A 25,386-nucleotide genomic window follows, 5' to 3' on the forward strand; every position below is an offset into this window, starting at 1 on the left:
TGAAGTAAGTCAGAAAGAGAAAGACAAATATTACACAAACTCACTTATATGTGGAATCTAAAATATGACACAAATGAACCTATCTATGAAACAGAAACAGAATCACAGACATAGAGAACAGACTGGTGGTTGCCAAGGGGGAGGGGCATGGGGGAGGGATGGAGTGGGAGGCTGGGGTTAGCAGATGTAAGCTTTTATGTATAGAATGGATAAACAACAAGGTCCTACTGTATAGCGCAGAGAACTTTTGATATATTCAATATCCTATGATAAACCATAATGGAAAAGAATATAAAAAAAAGAATGTATATATGTATACAACTTAATCACTTTGCTGTACAGCTGTAATTAACACAACATTGTACATCAACTATACTTGAATTTTGGGACTTCCCTGGTGGTCTAGTGATTAAGACTCCAAGCTTCCAATGCAGGGGTCGTGGGTTCGATCCCTGGTGGGGGAAGTAAGATCCCACATGCTGCATGGCTAAATAAATAAATAAATAAATGGCTAAATAAATAAATAAATAAAACAGGACTTCCCTGGTGGTCCAGTGGTTAAGACTTCGTGCTCCCAATGCAGGGGGACCAGGTACGATCTCTGGTCAGGGAACTAAATCTCATATGCACGCTGCAACTAAGAGTCTGCATGCCACAGCTAAGACGCAGCACAGCCAAATAAACAAATAAATGAAATTTTATTTGATATGATATGATATGATATAATGATAAATAATAATAAATAAAAGATAAATAAATAAAAAGGAAATTGTTATTAAAAAACAAAAACCTATTCTACATTTTTAAAAAAATTGAAGTATAAAGTCCTAGTTTGACACTATATTAAACAGTATGGTGAGGAACATACTCATACAAATCTTTCCTTAGGATAAATTATATTAAGTAGAACTGCGAGGTCATAGAATATGCACATTTGACCTTTTAATCCCTGTTGTCAAAATTCCCTCCAGAAAAGTTATGTGGACCCCGACCAGTAATATATAAAATTCCACCACCATCCCACCTCAGTGAAGGGTGTTTTTGATCAACAGAGTTAATACCTTCAGCAGGATAAAATCTCTGACCCTTGGTACCAATTCATACTCACCTCACCAACTCTGCCTCTTCAAGAAAAGCAGGCATGATTCTATTCTGGTCCAGGGTTCAAGAGCCTTACCAAGGTTAACTCTGGGCCGCACTAGAGGCACACATAACTGCACAGACCTCGAGTGAAGACCACTATTTCACAGAGAGGTCCTTAGCTCCGGGCTCTGACCACAAAGCAAAGGGATCACAGGTAGGATCCCTTGTCAGTGTACAGAGAGCCTGTAGCTTCTGCAAGACAGACCCTCATGAAGGAGCAGCCGTGCAGCAAGTATGTATATCCCCGCTCATCATTCTTGTCTTCTAAGGGACTCTGGGAACTGCCACAGCAGAGCTAGAGCCAAGAGCACATACAGTAAGTCCCCTACATACGAACGAGTTCCATTCCGAGAGCACATTCGAAAGTTCAATTTGTTCATAAGTCCAACTGTTAGCCTAGGTACCCAACTAACACAATCGGCTGTATAGTACTGTAGTGTAATAGGTTTATAATACTTTTCACACAAATAATACATAAAAAACGAACACAAAAAATAAAGAAAACAATTTTAATCTTACAGTACAGTATCTTGAAAAGTTCAGTAGTACAATACAACAGCTGGCATACAGGGGCTGACATCGAGTGAACAGGCAAGGAGAGTTACTGACTGGAGGAGGGAAAGGAGGTGGGAGATGGTAGAGCTGAAGGATCATCAGCAATAGGAGACGGGGGGTGGGGGGGGCAAGCTGCAATTTCATTCTTCGTTAATATACTTTCAGTATGAATACGGATCAACACTTGGAGCATCAAAACTTTTTATTTTTTTGAAGAATATTTCTACAATTCTTCCCTGCCTTCTTAAACAGATTTCACTAGACAGAAGCATGTTTCTTAAGGATCACAGTCATACCATGAACACCCACAGGGGTGTTGACCACTCAAAACAACAGGGCAATGAGGGCTGAAAAACCCCAGTTTAATATACTTTTAAAATGTGCCTACTATTGAGTTTGTCTCTTCCCATATTATCAGCTATCAGCTTCTCTCTCTCCAGCAGATGCCCCCTCTCTACTTCAGAGCCATAAATGGTCCCCTCCAGTCATTTATGCTATGGGAAGCAGTAATTAAGTAGGTTAGAATTACAAATACATTAAGAACAAACAGAGCATAGAAATCACCTCTGAGTGACGTCGCTAAGCTTGGGGAGGTCACTGTGAGTGAAGCAGTTAAGTTCTGGTGCACAGACTTTGTGAAAACTCATTCAAGAGCCATCATTACATTGAATATGTGCCTTAAAATGGCTTGCAGATAGCTCTATCACATCCTTGGGGGGAGGGATTTTGTTTTTGACACATAGAGGCAGGGAGCTGGTTGGCCGCCAAAGGAAAAAGCATGAGGAGGAGTGGAAGGGTGATCCTAAGGTCTTGGGTCCAGTGTTTCCGAAAGAACACATCAACTACTTTCCTCCACAGAAAATGAGAGGAACATCCAAGCACACAAGCACAGCACCGCAGGTATACAAGTCTTCTGCTGGCATGCTACTGCTAACAAAAAAAAAGTGTCGCAAATGTTGTTATTCCTTTCCCTTACTTAAGCTTTCTAGAAAATCTCCAAATAGCCAACAATCTAGAGCCAACGGGTTTTACAAACCACAACTCTCCTCTTAGGCACAGCCACTGAGATCTACAAGTGTCACATGGCCTGGTGAAAAGAGTGCTGGGGTCAAGGTCAAGAGATGACCTTGGGCCAATCATACGCCCTTTCTCAGCTTAGTTTTCCCATCAGCATAAAATGGGGATGAGACCTGCTCTTCTCCAGGAAAAGAGGGCCGTCGTGGGGAGTGTGAGGAGATACAGCTGTGACCACCACTACTCTGCCGGAGTCCGCCAGGCTGCCCCTCCCACTCAAGCCTGCATGAACTGCAGGACACGTGCATGGGGAGCGCCACGTCTGGTCCGGCCACACCAGAGGATCTTGACAGTCCTAGAAGGAGCCAGGTAGGAAAGGGGCTCAATGACAAGTTTCCAATTCAACACAGCAGGCTGCAGCCCAGAAGCTCCACTGTCAGCTTCAGAAATATCTTGGCAATGGTTTTTAACAGCAGAATCACCCTCTGCCAAAGGAAACCTTACATATGCCCCCAATATATAAAACAGATAAAAAGTGGTATTTGAATTTCTTAATTATTTAATTTATAGTATTTATTTATTATAAATACAGCGAGGCTGCTCTCATGAACATAAGATTAAATTACAAATGAAACATCTAATATATTTCCCTTTTATTTTTCCTACAGTATAAGAAATATAAAGAAATATAAAGCAGGAACACAAAATCCTGATTCACAAATAGTGCAAATGGTATCTATTTAGCCTTTTACTTGCAGCCTCAGGAATCCACTCAATGAAACTAACCAGAAACCTAAACTTAGGACAATAAGAATTTTTTTTTTTTTTTGGCTGCGTTAGGTCTTTGTTGCTGCACGCGGGCTCTCTCTAGTTGCAGTGAGCGGGGGCTACTATTCGTTGCGGTGCGTGGGCTTCTCATTGCGGTGGTTTCTCTTTTTGCAGAGCACGGGCTCTAGGCACACGGGCTTCAGTAGTTGCAGCATGCAGGCTCAGTAGTTGTGGTTCACGGGCTCTAGAGCACAGGCTCAGTAGTTGTGGCGCAGGGGCTTAGCTGCTCCACAGCCTGTGGGATTTTCCCGGACCAGGGCTCGAACCCGTGTCCCCTGCATTGGCAGGTGGATTCTCAACCACTGTGCCACCAGGGAAGCCCCTAGGCAATTTTTATTTCAAGTTGGATTACATTTCTTATTAGGAAATGTTCAGTTTGGAGGGAGGTGAAGAATGGTTTCACTGGCCAGTTTAAGCTTTTATGTGTGGAGGAAAGGACTGTTAAAATGTATCTTGGAACATAATTCAACGTTCAATGAGGTCAGCTCTAAAAATCCCCAGATACTTGGTACCAGGCTCTGACAGATATTTATGCAAAATTCAAGAGTCAAATTTATTTTGTTTCACACACAAAGTTCAAACTAAGTTTCGATTTCATCACTGACATTCTACCAGCCTTTGTAAATATGCACAGTGAGAACATAAGCCCATATTGCCTAATGGAACTCATTCAATTTATTGTAAAAGTTTCAGCAATATATACAAGCAAGGGTACCAAATTATATTTGAGAGATTTAGGTAATGGAGTTTGTCAGCCAATGTAAAAAAGTGATTTATTGCCTCATTTGAAATATCTGGAGCTCAACCTTTCCTTGAGTGGTCAACAAACTCTAGTATGAAAAAGTAAACTCCTAAGATTATTATCCACATCATTACAAATAACTCATAAAAATAAAAAGACAATATCTTAGAATAATGCCCACACTGTATATTACACACATAGCATCGCTCTAAAAGGTTACCTACTGAATAAGCAGAGTTTTGTATATACAACACACAACTTTTGGTAACAGCTGGTATACAAACCAGCCCTTCGGCACTTTTTGCTGCCATTGTTCTCACAATATAAGATGAAATTTTCTTCACTTCTGTATGTGTCAAGTACTTGAAAGAACTGGTCTTTCTCATGTTTGCCTGGATAAACACATACAAATGCAAGCAAAATGTTGACAACTGCACCACCCACACTTCCGCTGGGGTACATCGTAAGAGCATTCGTCATACAGCCCCAGCACTTTCATTAAACGGGGAGCATTTGGTTCTTCTCTGTATGCATCACTCTACGATGACACTAAACACCTTCACAGAGCACTGTGAGGTGAGGACTGGGAAGCTACAAGTGCATGTTCCATGTCAGGCTGAAACTTGGTGGTGGAATTCTACGATTCTTAAGAACAGGGTAAACCCTTGGGATCTAGGAACATGTGAGGAGATACACAAGACCTGCTGTTCTGTTCTCAAAAACAGAAATGACTAGAAAGAAAAAATATGGATTCCCCGAGAGCTGCTGTCAGCTCAGCTCCTGCCTCAGCCCTCAAGCCAAGCAACAAATGCAGCCTCAAGAGCGGTGCAGAAGTGCAGTGCATTCCACCCTTTCCTCCCTCCCAGAGGATGGAGGCTCACTCCATTCATCGACTCACTCACACATTAATTTGGTCAACCCACAGACAACCACTGGATGTCTACTTTGCAAGGCATATGCATGGTGTATGTTTCCATGCACATAAATTTAATTATATTTTATTTTGGAGAGTTCCTCAATACCCTTAAAAGTAACCTGAAGATACCCAAAATGAGTGACCATCACGAGAACCAGGACTCACTTCTGTTAACCGAACAGGTACAGCACTTGGCAAATGTTAACTATTACTATCACATCCAAATACTTTGACTTGTTCAAGCGTGCTTTCAGCTTCTGTGTGCCATGCAGGATACACAGATAAGATCCAGTTCCTGCCCTCAAGGGGCTCAGAGGGAGGGAATGGAGTAAATCCAAGATACAGAGGACAATGTGATAAATGCAAAGGCAGAGTAACAGTATGGGGGACTAGGGGAAAGGAAAGAAGGCTTAGTTACATTATCCTGAAGGAACCGGGAAGGCTTCTGTGAAATGATGTACATTCTTCTCTTTAGAGAGAAGCAAGAGCTGAACAAAAGCAAGAACATATCCCAGGTAGATGCAGGAGGAAGAGAAGGCACGGAGGCAGAAGAAACAGTTGAGTGTGGCTGAAATAGAGGAATAATGGGTGGGAGTGGCTGGCCAGGAGGCTGGGAGGGAGCACCAAGACTTTCTCATCAGCAGGCTTAATATGATTCAGGTCGCCTGGTCTCAAACACTTCAATCATCTGTAAAGTGGAAAAAGTGGCTCCTCCAGCAAATTCCACATACCAAACTGAGTGGTCACACTGCATTCTCCCTGTGCTTGGCAGGAGGCTTGGCCCATACATACATCATCTTCCTCTGGTCTAGGTACATGGAGGGAAGCTCCCAAAACAAACCAACCACAATGCCGACTCAGCCATAGTAGAAGATAAATATAATACATGTCTCTGACTTGGCAGGAGTCGAGTTCCTCTAACATAAGTCTTTCCATGCTCTAAAATCCATGCAGTTTTTTAAAAGCACGCCCAAGGCCACTCTGCTTCCAGGGGATTTGAGGTTTTAGCCAATTTGCTTATAAGATGGCTGTGCAAATTTGCACTATCCCATGAGCCTGGGTTTGAAATGGAGGGGAGCATCTCAGCTATAACAGGGAAGACTTTTAATAAAGAGCAGAACCCAGAGCCCATGCAATAGATAGCTGCTCTTGCAGGTGAACCCACGCTGGGCACTGCTCACCCAGCTCTCCAAGGGATGCAGTAACCAAATCCCACTGGCCCCAAATTCACTCACTTCACAGATACATTCTGCATGCCTATTATATGCAAAGTACCACGGAGACCATAAAGGTGTGCAAGCCACAGCCCCAGCCCTGAAAGGGCTTACAGCTTAGGAGGAAGGACACCTACAAAAGCCAGTAAAGGGACTTTCCTGGTGGTCCAGTGGTTAAGACTCCACGCTTCCACTACAAGGGGCACGGGTGTGATCCCTGGTTGGGGACCTAAGATCCCGCATGCTGCATGGTGCAGCAAATAATAATAATAATAAAAGCCAGTAGATGGTGAAAGTGCCATTAAGACGTTGATGGGCCAAAGGAAGTAAAGGTCCCTTCTGGTCAAGAAGGAAGAGACTTCCTAAAGGAGGTAGCTGCAGAGAAATGGAGGAGGTTTTCAACACAAAACAGTTGGAAAAGGTGCTCCTCTTTTCTGAGCCCTTGCTATGCATCACTTCAATCCCACAACAAACCAGTGTGCCAGGTGATACCGCATGGACTGGGCATGGAAATCCTGGTGAGCACACTGTCACACACATCATGGGTGGTAGAGCCCTCGTTCTCTGCTACAGAAAGCCTTTCTGCTAGAGGGAATGGCATGAGTACAGCCGGTATGGGATATGAGAAGAATCCAACATGTTGGAAGGACACATTGTAGGACATCCGGCTGGAAAGATACACTGAAACCACACAGCAGGGGCCTCATCTACCTGGCCTTAGGAGAATGTGCTTGTTGACTGGGTGATGAAGCACGTAGGGAAGAGGAAGCTTTGGAGAAACAAGAGTCCAGGATCAGGCATAGCGGCTCTTAGCCACTGGAGCCAGCCAGCTCTGACACCTACTAGGTGTGTAACTGTGGACAAGGTCTTTAACTTCTGTGTGCCTCCACTTCCTCATCTATTAGATGGGGATGATAATACTACCTACTTCACAGAATTGTGACCTTAAATGAATTTGCAAAGCAATAAGAATAATGCCACCCATAAAAACTGCTATAGAAGTGTCACTGGATAATGATGGTGACGATGAAGCAGCCTTAATTAACCAGATGAGACACCCTGAAGTTGGGATATTATCTCAGAGATGACTAGAGTAATCCAGACAAGAGAAAGGATGGTAGCAGCTACCGGGAGGGGGGACGGGGGGAGGGGGGAGAGAGGAAGTAAACGATCTGAGAGATCAGAGAACTCGAAAGGGGAGGAGAGGGTTGCAGCCTGGGAGAAAAGCAGTGCTGCTGGAGGGGCTGCTCAGCCATAAAAGCACTTGGCAAAGACTTAGAGGACTCCTTGCTAGACTTCAATCCTTACGCACCCAGGGGCAGTCCTCAGAGCCTCAAATCTTCCATCTCGAAAACGGAGCCAACAATCCTTACCCTTTCTACTCTCAGCATTGTCATGAGGAGCTAATAGGGCAGTGGATTTGGCCACAGGATGTTAAGACATAACGCACTGTACAGATGGGAGGCATGAGTCGGGACAAGGGACTAGTCTGGGGAAAGAGCCCAAGGAAAGAGAGGCACTCTACTCAACCTTGTCCATGATGTTCCCAGAGAGTAAGACTGAGGGTCAATTCCAACATCCTCGCCCTGCACAGCTGCAGGCTGGTACCAGCCCAGGACCAGGGACACCTGAGGCTGCCATGGCACTGAGGGTAGAACACACAAAGGTTCAAGGGGCAGACCCCCAGTGCTGACAGCAGAATTCACCATTCCAGCGCACAACGGGGATAAAAGAAGCCCATAGAAAACCCAGTTAGCTCTACCTCTTCCAGCTCTCCAGTTATAAAGTCTGTAAGCGATCAAAAGAAGGGTTCCAGAGCCAGCCAGGGATGGGGACGAGAAAACCAGCCCCTGAGGGCTGCAGCAGGCGGCACCCCCCCCCCCCAGCAGTTTGCCTTCCATTAAAGCCAAGTGTTTGTTTACATTTCCTGCATCATCTTGTCACTTTCTGGGTAGGATTTCTTACAGAAACTCATCTTTTTCATGTTGAGTGTAGTCTACATAGTCCAGGAGACCATAAAGAGCAGCAGCTCGCATACCCTAAGTTCTCTTTATTTGAGCTTCGGGAGGAACTCAGGAGCCCCGGCCCCGAGTCTCTTCTCCAGCAGACCCTGCACCTCCCTATCACATCCTTCACCACAGAAGACTGGGATGGTGTCCTTAACACAACTCTCTCCCTCCCACTACCCTGGAGGTCCTTGAAGTTCCCTGAACTAGCCGAGAGTTCTCATCCTTCTCTGAGTCCCCACCACCCAACACAGACCCTAGCATATAATGAACTGAAATGTCACCCCACCTTTTGGAATCCAAAAGCAGTGAGAACCCACAGGCACAACCTGCTCCAAATACTCAACTTTGCCCCTTACTCAAAAGTCTTTTAATATAGCAGCACCGGGACTTCCCTGGTGGCGCAGCGGTTGAGGCTCCATGCTCCCAGTGCGGGGGGCCTGGGTTCGATCCCTGGCCAGGGAACTAGATCCCACATGCATGCCGCAACTAAGAGTTCGCATGCCACAACTAAGGAGCCGGCTAGCCGCAATCAAGGAGTCTGCCTGCCGCAACTAAGACCTGGCACAACCAAATAAATAAATAAGTGAAATATTTAAAAAAAAAAAAAAAAAAATATAGCAGCACCTCATGTCTTCAAGCCTCCCTGTTTGGTTTTCCAAAAACCTGACTTCCGAGCTCAAAGGAAAGGCCTAATTTAGGTTTGTGACCTTAGCCTGTGTTTCATTTTACAGTTTTGATTTGTTTGATACAGGTTGTGGAGAAGTAAAAGCCCTTATCACTCCAAAATACAGTTACCAAATTCAAACCACTCCAGAATAGGGCCTTCTCCCTTCAACCAACTTTTTTGGCTGACTTTTAACAGTTTTAAAGTTGATAAACTAGAGGAAGTGCTTTATTTAAAGAAAGAAAAAAAGATCTAAGTAAACAGTTCCCAGAGTTCTCTAAGAATTTAGACTCAAAGAACACAATCTGTCTACACAAGGATAAATGCAGTTTTATTAAAGAAAACACAGCGGGCTTACATACACTCTTCAAACAGTGTACACTGTCCACACGAAGAAGCAAACAAATTCAAAGCGGGTGGGACAGGGTCATCAGTGGGGAAGTGCCATGGTTTTTCACTCAAAAGCTGAACCACAAGGCAGGCAAGTGTCAGAGACAGACTTTCTCAAGGTATCTCGAATGGCGCTCAAGGAGATGACCACAGAATCATGCGGTGGAGTTACTGTGATTGTTCTCAAAATAATTTTTATTGAAGAAACAATCAACTGAACTACTTATAATCTGCAAAACCAAGCCCCTTGGCACCAAATGTGTTAAAAGCCTCCAATAGCACTGGAGTTTCAATTTATTCCAAATATAGACCTGAAATCACAAACTACAGAGCCAAAGCCACAGTGTTTTAAATGTCTGACCAACTCCATCGAAATACCCCACACTTCTCGTTTCAGAGTGAGGGAAAAATAAATGAGTCAAGAAACACAATTTCTAGAAATTCTTCCATTATAGGAGGGAAAGTCTAAAGATCCGTGTGGCTTTTAAGAAAGCCAGCAGAAACTAGAACATATGCAAAAGTTATTTCCACTGCACACAAAACGTCACTTTTCCAACCATTTTAAAACACATGGTACGTTTACAGTTTTGATTTTTCTCTCACTACTTGAGTTTTGTCAAGCACCTGGATGTTAAGAATTATAAAAATGAATGAAGGGGCTTCCCTGGTGGCACAGTGGTTAAGAATCCACCTGCCAATGCAGGGGACACGGGTTCGAGCCCTGGTCTGGGAAGATCCCACATGCCGCAGAGCAACTAAGCCCATGCGCCACAACTACTGAGCCCGTGTGCCACAAACTACTGAGCCCGCACACCTAGAGCCCGTGCTCCGCAACAAGGGAAGCTACCGCAATGAGAAGCCCGCGCACCGCAACAAAGAGTAGCCCCGCTCGCTGCGACTAGACAAAGCCCATGCACAGCAATGAAGACCTAACACAGCCAAAAATAAATAAATAAAATAAATTTGTTTAAAAAAAAAAAAATGAATTAAGATTCTGTTCCTGCCCATAAGGTGCTCACAAGTTGGGTATCTGTACCCAAAATGAAAGGGTTTAATAAATAGATGATACGAATTTCAGTAAGGGACTTTTAGTAATAGAAAAAAGGTCCAAAGTTCTTTGCAGCAATATTTTATTTTCCCTAGTTAAAGAAAAAAAAAAATTAACCTAACCAGAATGATCTATCAGAGAGACGCTGCTAAACCCAGAGTGGTGGGATGTGACCGGGAGCATTATTTACCAAAGGACTGGCCGGGGACGAGACCTGCACTAGCTATCGATCATCATCAATCTCCACGCTTCACTGTGACTTTCTACCACTTCGTCAGCTTTCATAGATTAAAACACTCCAGGCCAGTCCTTGATTCAATTGGTAGATAACTACTGCTTCCCTCAAAAACCATATATTCACTTTAATCCATTTGAATAATTTCTCAAACTATGGGCTGAATTCTAACTGGAATCCAAGTCCACACAATCCCACATGAAGCTAATCTTCAACTAGAGGGCCAGAAGCTCTGGTTACTGGGATTTCACTCATTCCAACTCATTTAACAAATATTCATTGAGCACCAACTGCCAGGAATTTTCTAAGCACTGAGCAATTCCACTGGAAACTAAAACAGACATGGAACCTTCCCTTGTGGGGCTTACAATCTAGCAGTCAGAGCATCAACAAATGAATTTTATTGAGGGAAAGGAACATGATTCAGGATAACAGGCAGCTGGGCTGGGGAAGAGACGGGATGGGCACCCACCAGATAGGATGGTTAGTTAGAGAGAGTTTCTATGAAGACAAACCCTACAGAAGATGCATTCTTAAAACTTGCAAAACACCTGTTACAAAGGTTGGTGTGACTGTTACCGAAAAAATTTTCTGAATAACTAGTATATATAATTTAGAAAAGACAAAAATATGTTTAAAAATAGAATGAGGCTAAACTAATCTATAAACTTAACAGAACCCCAATAAAAATAGTTTCTGAAAAATTTTTTGACTAGACAAAAATGCGTCTAAAAGTGTAAACAGACAGATAAACACACCTGTGAAGAAAGCCAGGAAAAAAATCTTAAAGAAGAAAGTGATGAAAAGTGAGTAGCTGAATTATACAGCAAAACCCCTCACAGAGCTATGGTAATTAAAGCTCCAGGTAGATAATGGAGCACATGTGAATTTAGTTTACCAATCTATAGAGAAAAGAGTCAATGAATTGTGTTAGGACAAGACAAGCATTAAGTTAAAAGGTTTGGATCTCTACCTCACTCTTTCTACCATACCAAACAAAATCTAGACATATTCAACTATGTAAAGTATATTATGACTTCTTTTTTTTTTATGTGGAAGACATTTTTCCAATAATTTCAGGGTAAGATAGTCCTTTGCATGCAAATGAAAAACCTAGAAACCATAAAGGAAGAGTTGATAAACTTGATGTAAAATTAATTTCTTCATGGAAAGTTATGTAACAGGGAAAGTGAAAAGGCAAATGACAAACTGAGAAAGAATATGTGCAATTACCCTACCCCACAGGCCCCTGACGTTTCGCTGGGACATTAGCAGTGCTTCTCAAATTTTAATGTGCATACTCTTCACCTGGAATCTTGTTAAAGTCAAGATTCTAATTTGGCAGGCCTGGAGTGGGGGGTCTCAGAGTCTGCATCTCTAACAGGCTCCCGGGAATACCAAGTAGCTAAATTTTACAGAACTTTTCTAATTAAAGAGACGTGGGGCCAGAACTGAGGGGGGCTCAGATACCTCATAAGAATCACTTGGGAAGGTTTCAGAACCTTGGTCCAAACTTCACCATTGGACATTCTGATTTAGAAGATCCAAGGTGAACAGGAGGAGTCAGTATTTTTTTTTTTTTTTTTTAACTCTCCAGGTGACAAAGATATTCAGCCTGGTTTTAAATCCAGTGGACAAGATCGTCTGAGTCCCTTCCTGCTCTTTTCTGTGCTCTGAGTACTACAGAGAGACATGTTTGAACTGGTAGTTTAAAACCACTTCTTTCCCACCCCCAGACCTCCCTCCCCTACCCAGACATCACCTTCCTGCAGCCTTGTCCTAACATATTCTCCTCTCACAACAAAGGCTGACAGAAGTACAGAAGCAGAGCAAAGGAGGCCCACAAGCATGGTTAAGTGGCATCCCAGTGATGGTTTACCCACTTGCTGTTTAACCACTTATTGGCTGTGTGATCCTGGGTTAGCCTCCTAATCTCCTGGACTGTATTTCCTTACTTATACAAACCAAGTTGTTGTGAGGGTTTAAATAAGTGAATCTATTAAAAGAACTGTGTAAATTGTAAAACATCATGTAAACATTAGATGTTTTTACTAGATGTGACATTGGGAACACACTTGTCTAAATCTGAACCCCTCATGTCCATGTCCCAACAAATTTCTACATTGTCCCCCTTTCCAATCCCTTCTCAATTTAAAGAAAAAAAAAAAAACTCTCCAGGTTTCCGCTTTCTAAATATACAAACAAAACAGGTAGAACATAAATACTAAAAACAGAACTACCATATGACCCAGCAATTCCACTCCTGGGCATACAACCGAAAAACACTAATTGGAAAACATACATGCACCCCAATGTTCATAACAGCATTATTTGCAATTGCCAAGACATGGAAGCAACCTAAGAATCCATCAACAGATGAATGGATAAAGAAGATGTGGTATGTGTGCACAATGGAATACTACTACTCAGCCATAAAAAAAAAGAATGAAATTTTGCCATTTGCAACAACATGGATGGACTTGAAGGGCATTACGCTAAGTGAAATAAGTCAGAGAAAGACAAATACTGTATGATCTCACTTATATGTGAAATCTAAAAAATACAACAAACTAGTGAATATAACAGAAAAGAAAGACTCACAGACATAGAGAACAAACTAGTGGTTACCACTGGGGAGAGGGAAGGGGGCAAGGGCAGTATAGGGGTAGGGGATTAAGAGGTACAAACTATTATGTATAAAATAAGCTACAAGGATATATTGCACAACATGGGGAATATAGCCAATATTTTATAATAACTATAGATGGAGTATAACCTTTAAAAACTGTGAATCACTTTCTTATATAATATTATACATCAATTATACGTCAATCAAAAAAAAAAGGGAGGAAAAGTTCCCAAACTTTCTCAGTTAAAAAAAAAAAACAAACCCGCAGGTAGAACGTGTTATATCAAGCCTAAACTAAAAATGGCTTCCAATCTGTAAAAGATGCCAACAAATACGGCATATGTCTCCTAATGTACACAGTAAGGGTTTTCCAAAACAAATTCTATCCTCTTTAACAACTTCTACTTTGTTATTTCTAAATGTTAAGTGTCACCTAAATCTTCCTCCCTGCTCATTTATACTGCCACCCCCACTGCCCTCCAATCTGGGGAACTGCAGATGAAGCAGGCCTTTTGTTTCTGACACCATCCCCAGGGGCACACACACATCTTATAGGTCTCCTCAAGAGAGGCGTTTGCTATTTAATCCATTTGCTAATAAAATGAACCTGGAAGGTTCCCTGACAGAGGAAGCTTGAAGCACGTGCAGAATATACACACTGGATTTATCATCAGGAAGCATTTGCCAAAGGCCACTGAGCGCATGCTTTTCCACACTGATCAGAGATGGCAGGGGAGGAAGTGAAGGGCGGTGCCACTAGGCAGGACACCCAGGTCTAGTGACACACCTGGCCTGCCTCCTTCCAGGTGCTCAGCCAACCAGAACTCCTCAGTGCCCCAGGGTATGACTGGGAAAATTCCTCACCTGCCACATTTGAACTAAGCCACCGCACAACCTAAACCACATGGCAAACCAGGCAGCAGAAAGGCCTACATAAGGCCTGGAAATGTTCCAGTCTGAAACACAGGTTAGGAGGGTCACCCTATTGTTACTACCTGGTTAGTTCCCTCAGACAGAATCCATACTGGAGAACTGGGTCCAGGATAGCAGCCCCGCCTTGCAGACCAAGCAGAAGCTGTGTGCTATCACACTGAGTAGGGCCTCTCCAGAACACCACACAGGGCTTATTTCCCAGCAAACTAGTCGGCCAGAGACCATTTGGTTTCAATTAACAGAAACCCACTCCCACTAACCTAAGAAAAAAAAAAAAAAAAGGGTAGGGGAACGTGGGTTCATTATAAGGCCAAGGGGTCTATCAGATGACCCCGAATCGGGAACTGCAGCCAGCCCTCATGGGAAATGGAAACCAGGATATGGAAAACCATCCGGAAATGAGACTATTCCCAAGGTCTCTCATGTCCTCCTCTGCACAACAGCTTTGTTCTCTTCTCTCTGCAAAGCAGTTTTAATTCTATGCTTCTGTGTACCCATGGGTCAAACATCTGCTCCCCAGTCAGCTTCTCCCTGAACTGTAGGGTGAGCATCGAAGACCCACTAGGATTGCTGTCTCAATCCCAAAAGATTCAGGAGAGAGAGCTCAACTCAGCTTGGATCAGACGGCCCCCTTTGATCCAAACATCAGAGAGAAGGTGGGTAAGTTGGTCTAACTATAGAGGATATCTACCTGACTGGCACAATTACAAAAAATGACAATATAAATGACAACAGCTTAATGAACTCTGACCTTTTTTAAAGCCACAAGGTTTCCAAAGGTACCATCTTGTCTTCTTATCATCACTCCAAGGAAGCACAGCTGTACAGCCAGATCCTCAAATAACAGATAAATGTCTTCTTTGTAGTTTGCCTGTTGGTTGCTTGGGTCGGAGAAAAAAAGCACTTTGTTGTTATCAAATAGGAATTTATTTCTGGTTCCTCCTTTCCTCTTTACAGGAGGGTTCTCGGCAGGAATCTTGCCTGGAAACAGGCAGAACCCAGCCAGTACACAAAAATGTCCTTGAATCACGAATGCAGAGGTAGGGGAGAGACACAGTCATGGTAGAGAAATACACACACAGAACTAAAGCCCTCTGGGGCAGGCATACTGAAAATAATTCTCCATAGGAAGAATCTGTTCAGTGTAAAGGTTAAGCAAGGCTCCTTCCTTCCTTACAAAAGCGTCTGGGTTTTTCATAAAGTAGACCCAAAGAGTCCATCAGTGGGGGGTCTACTTCACCTAGGGCAACAATCACATTCCTCCCAGATCATGGGCTGCTCTGTGTGGTTGCTAATAAGATAATCTGTTACAGGAGGCTTACAAATCCATTTACATTGATTTTAATTAATGAATCAATCCCTGAGCCTGAACAACTTGGTCCAGAGAGGGTAAGCAATTCAAGATTCAATCTGCACTCCCAGCCTGAAAGCTACATTAAAAAGAAATTAGGGCTTCCCTGGTGGCGCGGTGGTTGAGAATCTGCCTGCTAATGCAGGGGACACGGGTTCGAGCCCTGGTCTGGGAAGATCCCACATGCCGTGGAGCGGCTTGGCCTGTGAGCCACAACTACTGAGCCTGTGCATCTGGAGCCTGTGCTCCGCAACAAGAGAGGCCGCGATAGTGAGAGGCCCGCGCACCGCGATGAAGAGTGGCCCCCGCTTGCCACAACTAGAGAAGGCCCTAGCACAGAAACGAAGACCCAACATAGCAATCAATCAATCAATAAAATAAATAAATCTTAAAAAAAAAAAAAAAAAAAAAAGAAATTAACTCTCAGATCAATGCAGGACAAATAAAAATAATTGGGTTTGTATCTCTTACAACATAAGAAAAAATCTCTTCCAAGTTTAGACAGTTACTCTTCACACATTAATAAGGGGAATATATTTTCAGTGATTTCCTAACAAACTCACCTAGGACTAACGGGTTTTTTTGGACAAGCCTGAAATCTGGAAAACCAAAGTCAGATATTATGGCTCTCAGTCCAACCTCTGAAATGAAGATGAGTCCAATTTTCTCAAAAACTCATCAGAACCTCTCAGCTCAGACTGAAGTTGAATAGAGAGTTACCCAAACACAAAATACAAACGACAAGTAAGAACAAAGTGGCACCCACCAGCCTGGCTGTGGTGCCCTGAATCAGCCAGGCTTCATTAAGAAGGCAGGCAAACTTTTTCATTTGCTTTTACTTTATCCTTTACAAAGGCTGAAACAGAATTTGACCTTTCTGAGCCATCGCTAACTATGAATTGGAAACAAGCTCAATTTAAAAGACGGCATCAATATGTGACTGCTCATCGGTTCATTTTTCTCTTCTGTTTCCTCATCTTTTTCACAGGGTTTGTCTACCCACTCTATTTTTAGACTCCTATCAGAACTTCCAATGACTCCATGTAAACCTAGTGGAAAAAAGTCTAGTTTCAGTCCCACTTTCTCAAATCCCCCAGCTGGCCAACACCAATTAGCATCGGAGAAGAACATTAGAGTTAATAACTGAAAACGTATCACACTCAATTTTAATTTTTTTTAAGATGGAAAAAGTTCATAAACTCACCAGCAAACCGTAAAGCAGCAGAGAGACACCAGCCTGAGTCTGCCCCCACTTATGAAGGCAAACAAGGTGGGGGGCTGCTCATAAAAGAGAATAAATACATACAGGGTGTGGAGACCCATGACTTTGGGAGGCAGCATTTCACGTTTCTCCCTCACTCTTTACAATATTTAGTAAAAGAGTTATCAAATTGATTTTGAAGTCAGTAAGACTGGCCTGAAACACTGCAAAAGGAATTAAAAAAAAAAAAGACCCCGTACATAAGGAAGTAAACTGCAAGAAAAAGCAAGAGCAAGAGAGCCAGGCCAGAGCTCGGGCGGGCTGGCACTCGTGTGTTTTCCTCTCCCTCCCTCCATCCCTCCCTCCCTCCCTCCCTCCTTCCCTTTCTTTCTCTCTCTCCCTCCTCTGTCTCCCGACTAGGCGAGCAAAACAAAAGAAGTTGATACTTCAGCTATGCATATGGACTCCAGAGCTTTCTGCCCCTAATGTCTGCTTGCATGCCCTCAAGTTTTAGGATTCACTGGACGCTTAACTAAAGCTCCCTGAAACATTTCCTGTGCATTTCTGGGGGCACCTCAGCGGACCCAGCCAGCTGCCTTTCCTGGCTGAGTTGCGCAGGGCAGGGTATGCCAATGCAGCCTGACATTCAGAGCAAGACCACAAATTATAAACAGTTTCAGTAAATTGACTTGAGTGTCTTTGTTCCTCAGACATACATCTTTCTACCACTTACAAAGGCAGGCAGCAGAACCTAACCACCAATGCGACTATAGCCAGGACTGGGAAAGGAAGTTATTGAAGCCTGGATTTCCTGCTCTTGCTTGTAGCCAAGAACTATGAGGCTTGTAGTGGTTTCAGGAACTGACTCATCTAATGATTCATGGATAAGATACTGCTTTTAATACGTTTCTGACCCTAAGACTCAGGAACTTGAAAACCAATCTGAACCTATGCTTCACTCTTATTTGCAAATGACTATTCACAGCAAAATAAACAGGAGGACAATGGTTAATGAAACGATGAAAACATCACACCAAGGGTAGGAAAAGCAGAATGTGGACGCCACATTTGAAGCCATGATCAAAAGCCTAATCTGTGGGCTGTGACTTGATAGCATCCAAACTTCCCAAAAGTGAATAACAGGTGGGATGAGGTTTATTTTTAGATATCATTCCCCTAGATGTAAAAATAGATTTAGCACAGCAATATTTTAATTCAGGCGCATCTGGGGTGGTGACTCTAAATACCCAAGATGGAAAGCAGCATGTAGCTCTAAATTTAACTGCTACAGTTGCAAACCAGGGAGAGTTCAGGGTTAGCTGACCAATGAGTAATGGGTAATAAAGGACTCATGGTGGAACTCACTCTCTTAAATCATCCTCTACAGGAAGACTGCAGTTCAGTATTTCCACCCATCCTCTGACCAGTCTTCTCTTTCCCCCCTCCACACACACACACACACACACACACACACACGCACGCACGCACATCAGTCCTGAAAAGCAAAACTCTCTAAAAGTAGAGTCAGAAGCTGGCACCTCTAGCTGCGCTCCGTGACGGCCCCATAGATTCATTCATCATCAAGAAAGCCCACTAGCGAAAAGTTTTCAAGCCTCCCTGGCCCACCAATCCTTGGGTTTTCCCTGCCCCTCCCCCTAGGGGCATTAAGAACAGGACCAGTTTCAGGGGTGGCTTTCAAACCGTTTACAGGTTTCAACACCAGTCCAGTCACACAGAGGGAAGGGGGAAAAGAAGACAAAAATGGCGGGGGGGGGGGGGGTGGGGAGGGAGGGGAGGGGGGCCATGGGGGATGGAAGAAGCAGTAAGACCAGTTGACCAGGCAAGGCCAAAGTGCAAGGGCTGCCTGGCAGGCGCTGCCCAGCTGGGCTCCTCCAACAGATTTACTGACATGACGTCAGTGGCTCCAGTCCAGCTTTTCTTTGGTAGCTTTTACCACTTGCCTCCCCCGTGTTAGGGAGCCACAGGACCATAAAGAAAATTCCCGATGTGAAACGAGTTTAACCTCGGGGCACAGAGGCCTGCCTGTAAATTATAGGGCTCCTCACCCTCTCTCTGTGCCCCTGGAGGAAGGGGAAGGGAATAAACCCCTACTCTACTGTACTTTCCTTAACACAGAGGAACCATTAAATGAAGCTTACTGCCTTAAAAAAAAAAAAAAAAAAAGGGGGGGGGGGCGGTGGGAAGGGGTGTGGTGGGGATATTAAATGAGTATACAAAGTTTCACAGGACAGGATGCTGGTTAATTTCTCAGGGATGTCATGAATGATGATAATTTCAGTACTACTCACTCATTCTGTTGTGAGGCTGTGTTGGCTGGACTGTGAACGCATACGGCTTTGTTTCACCAACAAAACAAAAAAGTATTACTGAAACTGAAACTCCAGGCCTGAATGGAACCTCTGAAGAGAGCACTGTAGATGTATTTAAAATGAGATTTTCTTTTGGCCTAAGTGCATATTCTGTGATGCACCAACATGGGCATCAAACAATTTCCAAAAAGCAAAGACAGAAATTACTAAAAATAAGTCTAATAGGAGACTCATTAAACAAAAAACACTCATTTTAGACTTAAAGGCTTACTATTGTATTCCCACAACAGCAGAATAGCTGTGTTCCATCTAGGACTCCAGTGCATAAAGCTGCCTAAAACTACAGAGCCTTGAAATTTTTTAGCTTATAAAAATAATGTATTAGTGATAAATTCTTTAAATGAGTGAGAGATTAAATATATTCTATTTTAAACACTTTAGAAGAGAAAGGTACAAAACTTAATTTACAAAACCAGTATTTATTCAAACACATGTGTGTAAATTGACCCCAACAATATCATCAAAATATAGCTTGCAGACTGAATGGCTCAGAGTGGTAATAAGGTAAGGAATCTCTCACCTTCTGGTTATTTAAACAAGGCACAGAACAAACCATCAGGGAGACAGGACTGAAAGCAATGATTAAAGTCTTCTGTGAAGCCTAAATTAATGTGAGCTTTGGCCTTCAAGATGAGAGTCAAGCCATGAACTGTCCTGGGGGAATTCTTCAGTTTGGCCTTTTTCGTAAGGGAGAAAAGGACATGATGACAAGCACAAGAGTGGACATGGCAGGAGGAGAGCCAAAGGGGCCAAACATGAGACAAGCGTGCAAGGAAAGTTTTTATCATGGACCAAAAAGTTGACATGATAGGTGGGATCCATTTCTGAGGGGGGCAAGGGGTGTGTGAGACCCTACCCAAGTTGTAGCTCTGAAATAGCATTTCCCACTAAAAGAAACCAAGCTCTGCAGAAATGGTTCATTCTAAATCCAAGAACACAAAACAAGACACAGGATAGCAAGGAAGCTGCTATCAATAAGGGTCACATCAAAAGGACACAGGAGCCAAAACTCCCACTGCCCAAAGACTGTACAACTTGAGCATCAGTAAGAAGAGGAAACTACACGGAATCAAAAACATCCAACAATTTTAAATCCACGATTGCATAATGATATTCAAACAAACAAAAGAAACCACATACCTGCCTTTTCTGTACAACTATATGCCAGGTTAACCAAACAATTGATGACAGAAAGTTTCTATAAGAGTATTTTGGCTAATAAATGAAGTAGGAATGAGAGGACTGGAATATGACCAGTTTACGAAGCCCATATGAAACAACAGATACAGGCAGAGATCATAAATCGGTGGCTAACACACAAAGAAAGAGACAACTGGACATCACGTGCCTCCTGGTGGCTTGCTAGTTATGAAATATTCCTGCCTTAAAAAACAAAAAACATTAAACCTCAAACAGACCAAGCTTCTAGGTCTAAATTCCAATTTATAGGAGATACAGAGGATAGTGGCGCATGATAAACAGCACTAAGAGAATGCAACTGCAAAATCCAGAATGAGCGAAACTGGACAAGAGAAACAGGCTTTTATAAACACATCACCCGCAAGGGGGAATAAAGGAGGGAAGAGATCTTCAAAGAGCTTTAAGAAACAGAACAACCAAAGATAACCTTTGATCTTGTCTGGACCCTGATTTAAACAAACCAACTATGGGAAAACACTGATGAGACAATCAAGGAAAACTAAAGAACCACTAGATATTTTACATTAAGGAATTATTATTAAAATATTGGCGTGATGATATTAGTTGGTGTTTTTTAAAAAGAGTTATATTTTTAAAATACATACTAAACCTTTACAGATAAAATGGTATGACATCTGTGATTGTTTCAAAATAATCTAGTGGAAAAGGAACCAGGGATTTAGAAGAAACAAGAATGGCCACAGGGTGATGATTGTTGCTAAGTCATGATGGTCCAGGGACGTTCACTGCCCTCTACTATACTGAACTTTTCATAATAAAAATTGTGAAAATCTAAAATAAATAAAAATAAGGCACTGCTCCTGTCCCCCTCCTTCAAAAAGACAGAAAGATGCTAAGAGAAGAGATACTTGGCACTCTAAGTCATGGCTACTGGGTGATGTAATCACAGCCGTAATTATAATCGGCAGATAACATTAATGAGACACTCTGGCAGGCATCGTGCTAACCCTCACTATAACCCATGAGAAAGGCACTACTATGTCCATTTTACAGGTGAGAAACTGGGGTTCAAAAAAAATAAAGAGGTTGCCCAAGGTCAAACAGGTAAGTGGAAGAAATGTATGTAATTCCACAAATTCAAAAATGTAATGAGAATCAGGATGAGTTATGTCTTTTCAAAATAGTTACCGGAAGTGCCGGTAACTCCGTAAGTCAAGAGATCCGATGCTCTCCAATGTGAAAGACAGCAGAATCAAGAAGTGGTGCTTTGCTGATGACCATTTTTGGTGAAACCTAGGAAACTGAAGGGGCAGTCTCTTTAAGATCTCAAAGTGATAAAAGCAGAGGAGAAAGGGTGAAAAAAGTGGACAGCACGTGTGTGTGTCTGTGTGTGTGTGAAAATATGAAAGCAAAAGGGAAATTGTCTGAAGAGAGAAAAACAACAGAGCAGGAAATCCAGCAAGAAGGGAAGCTGGAAAAAAGCTTAAAACTAAACCCAAAGGAGGAAGATGGAAAAGCAAATAAATGAGCTCCTGTCAGACTGGTCCATTCTGGTTAGGACAAAACCCTCAGGATCTTGGACAGAGAACCGGAGGACAGAGGAAGCAGGAGACTTCAGAATGGGTTGGGGCAACCAATGGAGAAGCTCACTGTGGGCCATTCGCCATATTCCATCATATTTTACTTATCCTTTTTATTTTCATTTTTCAGATAAGGAGACAGAGGCCCAGAGAGATTAAATAATTTTCCCCAAGACCTCTCAGCCAATAAGCAGAACTGGGACTGGAACCTGGGTCTGAGTTCAAAGCCATGCTTTTATATTTGCTTAATATATATAGCACGAGAGAGATCTACACAACGTTAGGGCAACACCAAAATGGCCAACAGCAGAGGTACCCAAAAGGCACTGGGAAATATATGACAACTCTTAAGAAGGGGGCAAACCAGGACAGGGAAGGAGGGGAAGACAGGAGCACAAGTCCTAGAAACTGGCCATCAGTGCCCTAACCCCTTTTGGCCCAGAGTCAGCAGAATTAGGTGAACAAGAGTAAGACAGTATCAACTATCCCACAACCTTCCACTAAAGACCAACCATGACATCAAAGATGGGTAGCAACCCCATTAGCAATCCCATTTCAAAGTCCCTGCTGTCTATTTCAGAGACCTGATTATTAAGGGCTCTGAAGAAAGCAGTTAACTCTCTTTTCCCTTCTGCCCCTGCCACTGTCCATCACACATCACTGCCTAAAACATATTTTCCAGCTGGTCACCTGGGTGGGGAGGGGAGAAATTCACCCCATCTCCCTTGTTCCCAAGTACTCCCAAAGGTCTTCTACCTAAAAACCCTACCCCCAACATGAAGGCATTTCCATATCCAGGCCTTCAGGGTGGTAGAGGGGACTAACTTACTCTGCCTGCAGGCCAACAAGAGCACATTCCAAAGGAAAACCAGATAAACTGGCAGGTCCAGTTCCAGGCTTCCAAACCAGATCAGCTTCTTGCCAGAGCCCCCAACACACCTATAGAGCAGTTTAGATCAACCCAGCCCCCAGATAGCCTCTCATTTTCATATAACCAGTCTGAGAGGTGAGGCGTTCTGGGTCCCCACAGTCTTTGAAGACTGACACCAAAGGGGAGAGGTGAATCTTGCCCCCCCTCTCAAGAAGATGAACGACTAGGGTGGGGCAGATCCCCTAGGAAAGGCTTGAGTGGGTCACACCTAACATCTTAGGACCTTAGCCACAGGTTTGTTTTGAAAATAGAGTAAAATGGGCCACCAAGAACACAAAACAAAATAAAGTGTTAAGTAGTCTGCCTTTTCTGCACAAATACACCAAAAGAGGGGAAGTGTACCTTTGTTTCAATGTCACAATCTAAACACCATTCAAATGCCACAGGTGACTTAATATGCAGTCTTTTTTTAGCCTGGCAGCCGTGAAGTCACACAGATCTAGGAATTGGCTTCAAATTTTGGTCCCCATTGCACTGGCTGTGTGACCTTGGGCAGGTTACTAAACCTCTCTGAGATTCACTTTCTTCAACCACAAATAAAGCTCTCAGGTTTAAATTAAGGTAATGCTGAAGAATGGGCTTAAGACAGAACCTTGCCTGTCAGCCTTCCTTTCTTATCCAAATTCTCCCAGGGTGGCCTGGGAATTAGCACAACTGAGAGAAGAGTTATGGAATAGACTCAGCAGTACTGCTCCTCCTCCATAAAACCCGCTTTGGGAAGGGAGTGTGGGGTTGTGGACGGGATGACTCAGATAACAACACTGCTCCAGGACCTTTCGGCCTAAGGCTCTCACATTTTCTCTCTTTAATCTAAAGCTCGGCTCAAAAGCAGGTTGGATCATCTTCCCAGAAAGGGAAAGCAAAGATTTTCAAGTGACTTGCCCAAGGTCACAGGGAGAGCCAAGACCAAGGGCTATCCAACCCACACAGCTGGAAGTGGAGGGACCAAGATCCCAGCCCTGGGAAGACCCTCAAATGCCTTCTCCCAGTGAACCACCCCAACAAGGAAACAGTTCTCCCAATTCTCAACAGCAAAGGCCAGAAGCCATTCTTTCAAACTGAACACCTGCCCAGGTTACTGCCTAAAGCACATGATAAAAATAACTAAATGAATAGTGTTGTTAAAAGAATCACCTGGAATTGAGCAGTGTCATTACAATTATTTTTGGTTTTAGGCAAAGTACTACAATTTCTTAAAAATTTCTAAGATTCCACTCCATTTTCCCTCTGTATCCACAGGTTCCAAATCCGCATTCAACCAACCTTGAATCGAAAATATTTTAGAAAAAAAAAAAAATCCCAGGAAGTTCAAAAAAAACAAAACTTGAATACGCCACAAGCTGGTAACTATTTACATTTAGTATTTACACCATATTTACAACTATTCACATGGCATTTACATTGTATTAGATATTATAAGTAATCTATACAGATAATTTAAAGTATACTGGAGGATGTGTGTAGGTTATATACAAATACTACACCGTTTACATAAGGGACTTGAGCATCCGAGGATTTTGGTATCTGCTGAGGTCCTGGAACCAATCCCCTGTGGATACCTGGTCCAATGTATTTCGGCACATCATAGGACATCATTACAGTCTCCCAAACAACAAAGATAAGCAAGTTTGAAACTAAGAACGTCAAGAGCGCCAAGACTACAGGTTTTAAAATCTGTAATCCAAAATCCCCAAATTTCACACAGTACAAAGCTTTCAGAATTCCACTGGGAAAAACTTCTAAATTGAACTTTGCAAGTCCCAAAGGAAATGAACCAGTGCTGAATCATTCCCATGAATGATGAGACATTGTATTGTTTTTTTAATTCGTTATGAATTGATCCACAGAATAGCAGAGGGTTTGAAACAATTTGGTTGAAACTAGCACAGGTTTATAGGAAAAGTTGTTCTCTGAAACTCCCCTCTATTGAAGCTCAGAAACAGCCTGGGACGCTCCAAGAATAACACTGTTACGAGCTCAATATCAGGGCACCTCAAAAGTCTCCTGCTTGAGATTTTTCTCTCTATTCTGCTTAATTAAAGGGAGTCAGCCAGTTTCCTCAACAGTTCCTATTCGTAGGATGACCATATCACTTATCTTCCAAACTGGGACATTTTGACAGTAAAAGAGGGCGCGATTAAGGGCTGCGCCACAAGCAGCCCAAACCAGGACTGCACCAGGCCAGAAGTTACACAGCCACAAGGAATGGTAGAGAACAATCCTTTAGAAATACAAGTGGATAAAAACTACCACAAACAGTTATTACGAGGAAGACAGTGCGCATCTGGCAGGAGGACCCAGCAATAAATTAAAAGTTAAAATTAAGAAAAAAATGGGCGGGGGGAGGGAGACGCAAGAGGGAGGGGATATGGGGATATATGTATATGTATAGCTGATTCACATTGTTATACAGCAGAGACTAACATACCATTGTGAAGCAATTATACTCCAA

General features: G+C 42.9%; 1 protein-coding gene across 14 annotated transcripts in view; it reads right to left on the bottom strand.

Annotated features, from left to right (window-relative positions):
* Nucleotides 1-25,386, bottom strand: part of TEAD1 (TEA domain transcription factor 1) — a 267,284-nt gene that overhangs the window by 230,070 nt on the left and 11,828 nt on the right. For 10 of the 14 annotated variants that reach the window (XM_057553369.1, XM_057553368.1, XM_057553372.1 and 7 more), the window contains exons 1-2: nt 16,876-17,019; nt 15,072-15,201 (exon numbers count right to left, since the gene is read on the bottom strand). The exons of 3 other annotated variants lie outside the window; for them this stretch is intronic. In XM_057553369.1, the coding sequence (XP_057409352.1) occupies nt 15,072-15,201; nt 16,876-17,012 (267 nt within the window). In that variant the 5' untranslated portion in view covers nt 17,013-17,019. Of the gene's footprint in view, nt 1-15,071; nt 15,202-16,875; nt 17,020-25,386 lie in introns of those variants that run through there. One more of the 14 variants, XM_057553371.1, reaches the window with a different exon arrangement.

This window comes from Balaenoptera acutorostrata, chromosome 9 (assembly GCF_949987535.1).
Source record: "Balaenoptera acutorostrata chromosome 9, mBalAcu1.1, whole genome shotgun sequence".
Taxonomy (NCBI): Eukaryota; Metazoa; Chordata; class Mammalia; order Artiodactyla; family Balaenopteridae; genus Balaenoptera; species Balaenoptera acutorostrata.